We start from the raw sequence: 12581 nt of genomic DNA, 5'->3' as shown, positions 1-12581 counted from the left end.
CTGGCAAAACAGCTGAGTGATCTGTGATGCTCCTTTGAAAAGCAAGATGTAAGTAGTTGTGAGTCCTCAATGCTGCTCCTTCTCAAAGATCAGCTCCTAATGCTGATTGCCCCAACATAGCTCCCCAGAGTGCATACTTGGATGTAATTGAAATTGATAGAAGCTCCTCCTTTTCTATTACCAAAGATTAGAGTTTTCTATACTCCCGATTATCTTGCATCTGTAATGGAAGTTCTCTTTGTCTCTAGCCTGAATGATGATTGGCTTGCTACAAAATTTAGCACATTACCTGATTAATAGGTAGGCTTTGAATTTGCTATCTCCTATGGGGCTATCGTAGTTGTGCCCTGATCACTGTATTTCTGTGGGATTAGAAAATTAAGCACAGACAACAAAGTGCTTTGAGCTGTTAATTAAAGAATGGGTACTCTCCATTAAGAAAGATAGTACAGGCCATTGCCTTGCTTGGTGGCTGGCATACACCTAAATCTCAGCAAATGCTATTAAAGAGGCTTTCTAAAGTTACCCAAGGAAAATAAATAAATCCCCAGCGTTCTTGACATTACTTTTAGTGGCTTTTATGTCCCTTTACTTAGCAGACAGCCACCGCAGAATCACAAAATCTAAATAGGATGATGACTTTATCACAGATTTCTTGAATATCATGGATGCAGTCAGGCGAAGGAGCCTTTGCATTTTCAGTGTTAAGAGTCTCTCAGTGGACCTAAAGGTAGACCTACAAAAATTCCAATAATATTTAAAAGTTATTATTTGCTTCACAAAAGGATTCTTTATCATTCAATTCCTCTAAATAGGAAACTTCAGAAGGCTGTTTACCCTAGAATAGGGTTTTATTCTAAATTTTTTTTTGAGAGAGAGAAAGATTTTTGCTATAGGGTGTGTGTGCTCACCAGAGAGACAGAGAGACAGAAAGCGAGAAATCACCTCCCGGGGGGGATGGCCACACCACAATCCCTTCTTCTCCATTCTCCTCTAGGGATCTTGGGCACACACACACACACACATGCCCAGTATGAGGTTTAAACCACTGGGTCCAGGTCTCAAACTATGGTCAACTACGTGGGAGTCTAGCAAAATAACCTTTACATCATCTGCTGGTCCCATTTTATCGTAAGTTCTTTCATTTGCAAATGTAGCTCCAACTATATGGATGTTCTTGAAAATTGTTTACCTATATATTAAGTGGCCAGGTTGTGTTCCATACTCAAAGCTATATGTGTTTTCACAGCTGTAGATTCCTCGATCCATAACAGTAATTTCTTCTCAAAACCAACCTTGTCTAAAGATCTGGATAAAGCAAGAGAGCTAAGAGTTTAGAAGCCCAGGTCTTAGCTACCACTCCATACAGGAGGTAAAGTCCCAGATTGGAAATAAGGAAACATAGGTTCTAGCATAGTAAATAATAATAACAACACTTTCATGGCTACTCATTATTGGGAACCTATCAAGTACTAGACATTATACCACATGTGATATAGACAGTCTAATATCCATTATCCTATAATAACCCTTGTAAGGTAGGGAATTGTACCCCCATTTTAAAGATTTTTTTTAAAAGAGATTTTCAGAGGTTATGAAATTTACTCAAGTTCATATAGATAGTGACTAACCTAGTTAAGATTTGGATCTAGGTTTACCTGCTCTAAGTTTGTGTTCCTTCTCTTTCTATCTTGCATGGTAATTTTGCATGAAACATTTAACTTCACTCAACTGAGTTTTTCCTCTGTAATAGCAGAGATTTAGACTAAGTTGGTAGTTTTCAGTCCTAGCTACACATTAGAACTGCCTGAAGAGCTTAAAAAGCAATAGGCCCAACCTTGGTGGTGCAGTTGGAAGCCTCCTGAACTGCAATGCTGAAAGTTACATGGCTCATCATGGGTTTGGATCCCCAGCCCAGTTGACCTGAAACACTTTGTCCCTCCCCAAGATCCTAAGGAGCCAAAGGGCTGGGGACAGGGAATCACAGCATGAAGAGAGTCTGTTGATGTGCGCTCTCTCTCTTTCTTCCTCTCTCTTTATCATGAATAAAATAAACTTTAAAAACAATAACAAGTGGAGACCTGTGGAAGGGTGGCCAATAGCAATGAAGACCTGGAGCTCAGAGCACGTGTTCAGTTTATTTTCTCCATGAGCAGCAGAAGGAGAGGGTTACAGATAGAGAACCCTGGCAGAGTCTTTAGGCCATGATCCACCTCAGCCTTAGCCATCTCTGGATCATAGATCACACTCTTAAATTTGGTATCAGTTAATGAGAGATTGGTATACAAACCTCATCTGGAGAATCTTGAAATGACTATGTTCACACAAGAAGCCATCATCACTGTGAAAGGGATTCACCTCGGCAGATATTTGGAAAATTGAATGGCTAACATGATATCCTCCAATGCAAAGAAAATACCTTACTAAGAAAATCAAAGAAGGAAGAAAGAAGAACAGAAGAAAAGAAAGGAAGAGGGAAGGAATTTTTTAAAAAGGAGGAGAAGAAAATGAAAGGAAAGAATTAAGGAAGGAAGGAAGAAAAGCAATGTTGGATGCAGCTGGCCAGCCCTGTATGGGAAGAGTGGAATCATTAAGATGGGCCTTAAGGGCTCCCCAGAGGATTCCAAGTCAGAAGGTGGCGAGACAGTCATAGAGAGCTCTAGGTCAGCACAGGGAGGCCAAGGCAGGATGAGGGAGCTTCGTAGCCACTGCTTTGCCTGGCCCCAGCCTGCTGAGCTCCCTGGGCCACAGTCTTGTTTTTCTGCATTTGCTGATTCTTCCCTTAGCAGTAGCTCCCAACTCCCCTTTCAGGTGTTCCTGCTGTCCCCTGGCCCCCTTGACCAGTTGCTTTGTGGTAAGTCCTCCTCCCGCCAGTGCATGCAGCCTCCTGACTTCACAGATGTGCCACCCCCTTGCTGCAGAGAAAAGTGAGGCTTCCTTGTGTTGCTCTGGGTCCCCTCTAGTTCCTTCTTGAATGTACCCCTCAAGAGCCTGTTCAGATGAACCAAGAAGGGAGCAAGACTTCACTGCTGTGCTTCACTCTAGGCCTGCAGTCAGTCGGCTCTGCTGCCACCACACACCTCTTCTCTGGTGTGGTTCAACTTCTCATTACAAGAAGCCTCATCTCTTGGGGAGAAAGGGGGGTCCCTGGGCTAACTGCCCTTTCTACAGGCTGTGAATAGCCCCTCCAGTCTGTCCCAAACCATGTTCCTATCCACACCCCTACCCCACCAGCCACACCTCTGCTTTCTGGGACCGGAGATCACTGACACCTCCTGTTTCTGAAGTTGCTGTTCCCATTTTCCTCCTTATAGTTTTGTGAACGTTTCAGGAACAGGGCAAAAGGTTTGTTTTGTTTTGTCTTGTTTACCATCTTTCAAGTCAAACTTGTTTTGATTATTTTAGAGAGAGATTTTTGCTATAGGGCACCTGCACTTGCCAGAGATACAAAAAGCAAGAAATCGCCCCCCAGGGTGGGTGGTACTGCCCTTCTCCTCCATTCTCCTCTCAGGATTTTGGGGACCTGATGTGAGTTTTAAGCTACTGGGTCCTGGACTCAAACTGCTGTCAACAACGTGGGAGTCCATCCATGTAACCATTATGCCAACTGCAGGTCCCAAGGTCAAATTTGTTTAAAACAACATTTTCTTACACACACACACACACACACATATAATAAGCAGTCCATATTTATGGCAGAAAAATTAAATCTTAAGAGACTGTTGAAGAGTAAAGGCTTCCCCCCACACCCCCCTCAGCCAAACAACTTCCCTTTTCCATCCAGAAACTTTCTTTACATGTGAAAGTGTATGTGTATTTTTTTTGTTTTCCTCCTTTTATTAAAAACAGAATCATACTCCAAAATAAATAAATAAATAACAGAAAGAAATTAGTTCACAGGTGCACCCCAGACAAATTAAATCAGATTCATTGTGGTGGGGCCCAGCCATTGTTTGTTTAACTCCCATGTCTGTATTAGTGTGCTACCAGACATAAGAATCACTAGGAGTGCAATGGCTAGAATTCCATACAGTCCAAAAAACTCAAAAGCATAGGTCTCAAGTGATTCTGTACCTCATCTTCCCCATTTCAGCTAAAACTACCTTGCTAGTGACCATGACGAAGACATTTCAGATTCCTGCTCATTAGGTTATTTTCTCTTAACCTCTACACCTATCATATGGAATTTAAAATTTAAAAAGAAATAACAATACAGTGAGCTCTTGACCAAGAATTAACAGAAAATTAATAAGTTTCCTGAATCTTTATGCCTCTTTTGTCAACTAAAGAAAAGGAAAGAGCATCTTAAGAAACTGATTATTCTTAGCCAAATTGATAACACAGACATTGGTAGCAAAGTGAGGAAGCCAGAAATGCTGATACTCAAGGAAGCCCCTAAATCAACTGCTTGCCAGCTTGAATATAAATCAGGTGGGGCCTTGGTCTAATCTACAAATGAGACCTTTATTCTTGCATGTGAGCTGTAATCACTGGTTGTTGAGCTCTCCAAATCTTGAGCTTGGAGAATTGTTGTTAAGAGCTGAATGGAAAGAACGGATTACACAAAATAAATCCTTGCAGATACAAAGCCAACACTAGAAAAACCCATGACCATCATGCATTGTTTTGTTAGGCTATGAACTGTAGGATTTTGCTTGGAAAATCCTTAGATACATATAAATAGCAACAAGGAGTTGCCAGATACAGCAGGCTTTATGTATAAGATGAGTGGATAGAAAGTATATTTTTTAAAGCAAAGGGAGAATCAGGGCATTAAGTAGATTTTAATGACTCTCTGTCTCCAAATTTATCTCACTTTAGTTAATGATTTCCCAGACAAGCTTACTGTCTCTGCTGTCTTTCATACTTCCCTCTAAATGCTGCAAGATTGCCTCTGGACCTCACTTCTCCAGCAGATATTTGAAGAAAGGCTCACTGGTATTAAAAAAAATAAAAAGAAAAAACATAAAAGGATGGTTTATACTCTGACTTTGTTAAGCCAAATCATTTAGACAACTATAAACATTTTTGTAAATATTCACCCCATCATTGTCAAATTAATCCTGAATAAGTTCACTCACTAAGCATGAACAGAAAGAATATGGTAACTACAAATCCTCTCTCAAGGATCCTGGTTCTGAGAACTCCTGAAAGAGTTTAAACTGAGTGCAGTTTTCAGCCACTAACTGCCCTTTTCATAAAAATACTGAAAAGTTGATATAGCCAGATTGTCACAACACAAGTAAGGAGCAAAACTAAAGAACTCTAGATGGAACAGTCAGGGATCTGAATTTCTATCCTCTAGTTATCACGGTCACCGAACCATTGACTAAAATGATTTTCAGGTTCATGCATACATTGCTCTGTGTAACAGAGATGGGCACCTTAGAGACCACATAGTCCTGGCACTCACAGGCAGAATTTTGATGGGGACAGTAGATCTATCTCTGGGAACTGATAGGCTTCTGGGAGGTCTATAACAAGCAAACATTTTAATTTCAAATGCTTTTACCCTCACACTTAGATCTTCCACCTCCTGCAACTCGAGAAAGACCACCAGGATGCAAAACAGTATTTGTGGGCGGCCTGCCTGAAAATGGGACAGAGCAGATCATCGTGGAAGTGTTTGAACAGTGTGGTGAGATTATTGCTATTCGAAAGAGCAAAAAGAACTTCTGTCACATTCGCTTTGCTGAGGAGTACATGGTGGACAAAGCCCTTTATCTGTCCGGTAGGTGTTTAGATGTGGGGGTTGTACCTGTCAGGCACAACACAGAGATTGGGAATGAGAGTATTTGCATCTGTAATAGCAGCTAAAATGTGGGCATAATGTGACCTCCTCTTGCCTTCAGAAATGGAAAATGCATCTTCCTGCCCAGCTTCTTCTTTTAAAGGTCTTCAATAGCTCTATGGGAATTCCTAACTTCTTATATGCAGCAGCTAACAGCTTGATTATCTGCTTTCTTAGTGTCATCTCCTGGTTCTTCCCTCACACACCAGGTCTCAACTACAGCTAATGAATTCTAGTTCCCAGAATGTGCCACGGTGTTTCATGCCTTTTCTTCTAACTAGAATTATTTTTTCCACCCTCCAACCACCACACATATTTTCACACCCTAAAGCTCCAGCTCAAGCATAATGTCATCTGGAACCTTTCTCCAGCTTATCTCCCTACTCTGCCCTGGGCTGATTTAGGCACCCCTTCCTTGGTGCTTCCACAGAACCTGGTGCTTCCCCCTAACATAACACCCATTATACCATGCTAGAACTCTCTCTTTCTATATCTTTCTCCATCCTGCACCAGAATGTGAACTCATTATGGGCAGGGGCTGTGTCTTTATGTTAAATTTATGCACATAGCACATATCCTGCCACAAAAGTAGATGCTCAAAAATAGTTATGAAAATCGGTTATCAATTATTTGTTGACTATTAGGCAGAATGCTTGATTGCTGGGGATACAGCAAAGATCAATGCAGATAGACTGCCTGCCAAAAGATACTACACTCTGAATTGATAAAATATGGTATATATTTAAACAAAGAAGTTCATATCAGGTACTAATAAGTTCCCTGAAGAAGATAAAAAAAAGAATAATGTAATAATATATGTAGAGTTGTTAGAAAAGACTGTCTTCTCTGACATTTGAACAGAGACGTGGATGATATGAAGGCAGATTGCCATGTGAACATTTTGGGGAAGAGCATTACATAATAAGGAGTAGTAAGCCAAAGGCCCTGAGATGAAAATGGACTTGGCACATTTAATCAGAGGATAGAAAGTTAACATAACTGGAGCATAGTAAATAAGATAGGGGCAGTGGAGGAAAATGAAGTCTGAGAGATAAATAATACCAAATTATGTCGAGCCTTATATCATATGATAATGAATTTTATTCTGGAAGCCAGTAGAGGATTTTTTGTTTGTTTTTGTTTTCTAGTTTATTTTATACATTTATTCACTGTACATCAACACAGCTTGTAAAATGAATTTTCCCAGCATAAACACACTGCATACCAGTCCAGTTAAAGATATCATACACGCTATCATCAATAGACAGTCCTCCTCTTCTGTGTCCCCCAGATATCCTGCCTCTCTATTTTTCTCTTTGATTCCCTTCCTCTCACACACACCCAGTTCCCAACCTCTTCCCACACTGTATCCAGTATCTGCAACCATTTTCCATGCTTCATTATCCTCCAATATTTCAGTTTTCACCATAAAGTGTGGACATTTGATATATATTAAGTGGGGACATACCATGTCTCTCTTTCATAGACTGACTTGCTTTACTCTGAAGTAAATCTTGAATATTCATCAACTTTCTATCAAATGCCAGGATGTTGTTGTTTTTTCCTATGGTTGAGTAGTATTTCATAGTGTACATGTGCCATATTTTTGCAATTCATATGTACATGGACATTTGGATTAGTTCTATGTCTTAGCAATTGTGAATAATGCCACAATAAATGTGGGTGTCCAAGCACTTTCCCAACTGAGTATACTCCTGCCCTTTGGAGCATTCTCCTCTCCACCCAGGAGTGAAATTGCTGGATCATATAGTAGTTCTATTTGTAGGTCTTTTAGGAATCTCCTTATGTTCTCTACAATGGCTGTACTCATTTACATTTCCACCAGCAGTGGAGAAGAGTTCCCTTTTCACCATGGCCTCACCAGCACTTCTCATTTTTTCTTTTTTCAATCTTAGCCATTCTGACTGGGGTTAGTTAGTATCTCACTGTGGTTTTGATTTGCGTTTCCCTTATGATAAAGGATGATGCACATTTTTTCATATGCTTTTTGGCCATTCATATGTCTCTCTTAGAGAGTTGTCTGTTCAGCTCATTTGCCCATCTTTTCATTGGGTTGATTAGGTTTTTTTTTTTAGGTAAGCCATTTGAGTTCTCTGTATATTCTGATATTATCAATGCTTTGTCTCTGACATAGTTTGCAAATATATTCTCCCATTCCAAGGGTTGTCAACTTACCCTAACCATTATTATTTTTTTTTACTGTGCAGAAGCTTCTTAATCTGATGTAATCCCACTTGTATATTTTTGGGATTATTGCCTGTGCTTCAGGGGTCTTATTTAAGAAGTCTTTGCCTACTCTAGTGCCTCTAAGAGTTTCCTCTGCATTTTCCACCAGTAGTTTCATAGTTTGAGGTCTTAGGTTACATCTTTAATTTATTTTGAGTTGATTTTCATTAATGGTGAGAGACAAGGGTTCAGTTTCATCTTTTTACAGGTGGATACCCAGTTTTTCCAGCAGCATTTGCTAAAGAGGTTTTCTTTTTACCAGTCAATTGGCTGGTGCCCTTTGTCAAAAATCAGTTAGCTGTATGCTTTGGGGTTTATTTCTGGGTTTTCAATTCTGTTCCATTAGTCCACATGTCTGTTTTTATGCCAGTATCCTGCTGTTTTGATTATCACAGCTTTGTAATATATTTTGGGGTCAGGGAGTGAGGTGCCTCCTACTCCACTCTTCTTGAACATGATTGCCTTGACAATTCGGGGTCTTTTATCATTCCAGACAAATTCTATTATTGCCTTTTCTAGATCTGGGGAAAATATCTGCAGTACTTTGTTTGGGATTCCATTAAATATATAGATTAATTTTGGTTGAATTGTCATTTTGATCATATTACTTCTTATGATCCAGGAACATGGGATGTCCTCCCACTTTTGGGGGCATTTTCAATGTTTTTTTAAAGATTTTCCTAGTTTTTCTTGTAGAGGTCTTTGACTTCTTTGGTTAGTTATTCCTAAGTATCTTATTTGTTTATTTATTTATTTATTTATTTATTTATTTATTTTTGCTATGGTAAATGCAATGACTTTCTTCAGTTCTGCCTCAATCTTCTTGTTGTTGGTGTGTAGAACTATTTCTAAAGATCCAAAAAGAAATTATAAAATCTCCATCACCTTCATTCCCCAAACAGACAAGGACATGACAAAAAAGGAAAGCTACAGGCCAATGTCACTGATGAATATAGATGCAAAAATTCTCAAGAAGATGCTAGCAAATCATATCCAATGACACATAAGTAAGATTACATATCACAACCAGGTAGGCTTTATTCCAGGGATGCAAGGGGGTGGTTCAACATACACAAAACCATAAATGTAATATACCATATTAACAGAAAGAAAGATAGAAACCATATGATCATAGCAATTGATGCAGAGAAAGCATTTGATAAAATACAACGTCCCTACATGATCAAGACTCTCAGCAAAATCAACATAGAAGGGATATATCTCAACACAATAAAAGCCATCTATGAAGAACTAATAACTATAGCATCATACTGAATGGGGAAAAGCTGAAATCTTTTCCATTAAAACCTGATATAGGACAAGGCTACCCACTTTTTCCACTCCTTTTCAATATAGTACTGGAAGTCTTAGCCAATGTAATCAGAAAAGAGAATTAAATAAAAGGCATTCAAATAGACAAAGAAGAGGTGAAATTATCTCTGTTTACAGATGATATGATTATATAGATAGAAGATCCAAAGATATCCACAAAAAGAACTCCTGGAAGAGATAAATGAATATAGTAAAGTAGCAGGATACAAAATCACCATACAAAAATCTGTAGCCTCTGGAGGATTTTAAGAAATAGAGTGAAATAACCTTAGAAATATTACTTCTGAGTAGAAGATGAACTGAAAGGTATAGGCAATGATGGTAGATTGGAGATAAATAGACCAACTGTAACATTAATCGAACCCAGAAAGGATAGTGACTTACATAGCACAGCAGTTGGAATAGAGAGAAAGTAAGAACTACTTTGCATAAAATATTCTGCTTAAGGGAAAGTTCAGATTTGGGGCAATTGAGGCAAAGGATTGTTATTGGAATGAGGCAAAGGATTGTTATTGGAATGATTTATATTGGTATGATAAACTGAAGCCCCTTGCCTTTTGAGTTGATTTCAAGATAACATTTCATGGCCAATCTTTTACTTACTTTGAATTGATATTCTTTTTTTTAAAAAAAAAAAAGAATTATTTATTGGAACCAGCAGTTAGCGTAATGGCTATGTCACTGGACTACCGTGTATCCGTTCGCATCCCAGACCCGGTGGCTTAAACTCACGCCGGGTGCGTGTGCGTGTGTCCTCAAGATCCCGGGAGGAGAATAGAGGAGAAGGGATTGCGACGTGGTCATCCCCCCTGGGGGGTGATTTCTTGCTTTCTGTCTCTCTGTCTCTTTCTGTCTGTCTGGCGAATGCACGCGCCCTATAGCAAAAACCTCTCCAAAAAAAGAAAAAAGAATTATTTATTTATTTATTCATTCTTTTTTTAAAATTTGACCAGAAAGACACACACACACAGAGAGAGAGAGAGAGAGAGAGAAAGCAAGCCACCAGGTCCGAGACTCGAACTGTGGTCAGCCATGTGGGAATCCAGTGCCCTTATACACAACGCCAGTTGCCGGCCCCTGATATTGTTCTTTATGGGCTGTGGGCAAATAGGCCAGAAGGAAGAAGACAGGATAATTGTAAAGGGCATAGAACAATTAACAACTTCCTTGCATAAGGGTAATGATTTGGAAGAATTGGGAGCAAGTGTTAGGTATTTTACAATGGCACCATCTTCATACCACAGTTGCTTTTTAGATGTCCTTTTTGCATAAACTATTGTGTTAGATGTTGTACAGAGTGGAAAATGAATAAAACCTAGTTCCTCATGAATTTAGGGTAACTATGCAGTTATACATTCATTTATTAAAGAAACATTTATTCAGTGTCAGGCATTACTCAAGACACTGATAAGATACACTAACTGCTGATAAGAGATTGAAAGCTATAGGTGCCTTCAGTGAGCAGGGAAGAGAAGAAAGGGGGGGGGGGGGAATGTTTCTACTCCAGCTGGTAGTGTCAGGAAAGGTAGCATTTGGACCAAGTCTTTGACACAAATCAAGCATTTACTTGTGGACAGTGGGGCACAGAAACAGAATGCACAAAGAAACAAAGGTGGCAAACATTCAGAAAGTAATGAGTAGTGGTTTGTAGGACATGGAGATGGAAAATATGGTGTATACTTAAACATATCAACTAAGGCTTTTCGAGAGGAGGAGGAGAAACATCATCAGCACGCTTCGAAAGGCTTAACAGTTGGGTCTGTACTCCTCAGGTATTGGGGAAGTGCTGAAGACATTTTTGAAGAAGGAAGATGATTGTTTCTGAGAGATTCTTCTGACAGTTCTGAGTAAAAATGGATTAGAGAGGAGAGAAAGAAGAGGTCAGCTAGAAGCCTGCTACAATAGGCCAGGGAAAAGGTAATGAGGATTGTAAAAAGTGGGCTAGTAACGGGGAAGGAGAGGAGAAAGATGTAGAATACTCTTATTACAGTTGCTAAGTGCTGTCTAATCTTCAGTAGTTAGATTTTACAGCACTTAGCAACTGACAGAGCATTCCACAGTAGACTATTTGAATAAGAATGTAAAGGTCTCAAAAAGCCCTGAATAGTTTTATGTAAAAGACAACATACTGCTCTGGAGGCATCCATCTAAATATCATGGAAATCAGTTCTCTGTTAATAGCCACCTCCTAGAAACATTCTCAGGGTTGCCATCAGTGATGATAAAATAACCGAACTTTCCCCTTTCCATTTGAACTTGCTTGCTAAAAGTTGACAATTGCTGAAATTCTCTTTCATGTGGTGGCTGTTATCTCACATTGTAAAAAATAGCAGTTTAAACAAACAAAAATCCTTTAGAAAGGGGCTATAAAATGTAAAAGTAATCATTTTTTTTCTACTGGCATTGGTGCATCAGTGGGAACTGGCACTGTCCTCCCATCTCCCATCGCATCTTCAGTGTGGATTACATAGAGCTTTCATATCATCCTGTCTTTTGATCCTCTCCATAATCCTGGGAGAATAGGTAAGGTAATCATTAGTAGCTTTATTTTTCTTTTTAAAAATTATTATTTAATTTTATTTATGATTATTATTTTTTAAATTTGCCTACGGCAAATGCACTCACCAGAGAGAGACAGAAAAAGGGAGCGGGAAAGTGAGAAAGCAAGCCGCCATTTCTGGGACTCAAATTCCAATCAGCCCTGTGGAGTCCAGAGCCTTAACCTCCATGCTACCTGCTGGCCCCTATAGCTCTATTTTTCTAATGGCTCAAATGATCAAATAAGATGAATGGATGTGCAAATGCATCATAAACTGTAAAGAACTCTAGGAAAGTTTGCTTTGGAAATGTATTTATTCTCTCTCTTTCTAAAAGGAATGTGTGGCAACTTTAGTGTTACTGGACATTATTCTTCATATGAAGTTTATTGATATATAATAATTGGTATATAATAACCTTCCTATATTTCAAAAATAGAGTTGTATAGCTTTGACATACGCATATAGGTGTGAAACCATCACCAATAACCAAAATAATGTATCTGTCTACCACCTTCAAAAGCTTCCTTCCCCTTTTTGTAATGCCTTCCTTCTACCCCTCCTTCTTCCCTCTCCAGCAACCACTTATCTGTTCTCTATCAGAATAGCATGCAGTTTTCTGGAGCTTCATATAAATGAAATCATACATTATGTATGCTCTTCCGTCCTTTGTA

The 12581-nt window shown here is 39.2% G+C and overlaps 1 protein-coding gene across 4 annotated transcripts in view; it reads left to right on the top strand.

Moving 5' to 3' along the window:
- The window catches only part of ENOX2 (ecto-NOX disulfide-thiol exchanger 2), a 348870-nt gene that overhangs the window by 272898 nt on the left and 63391 nt on the right, over window positions 1–12581 (top strand). For all 4 annotated transcript variants that reach the window (XM_027767236.1, XM_027767234.1, XM_027767235.1 and 1 more), the window contains one exon: window positions 5525–5731. In XM_027767236.1, coding sequence (XP_027623037.1) covers window positions 5525–5731 — 207 coding nt within the window. The remainder of the gene's footprint in view (window positions 1–5524; window positions 5732–12581) is intronic.

The sequence above is a fragment of the Tupaia chinensis genome, unplaced genomic scaffold, assembly GCF_000334495.1.
Source record: "Tupaia chinensis unplaced genomic scaffold, TupChi_1.0 Scaffold144058_2, whole genome shotgun sequence".
Lineage (NCBI taxonomy): Eukaryota > Metazoa > Chordata > Mammalia > Scandentia > Tupaiidae > Tupaia > Tupaia belangeri.
The sequence above is the reverse complement of the archived record's forward strand: the minus strand, read 5'-3'. Positions and strand labels throughout refer to the sequence as shown.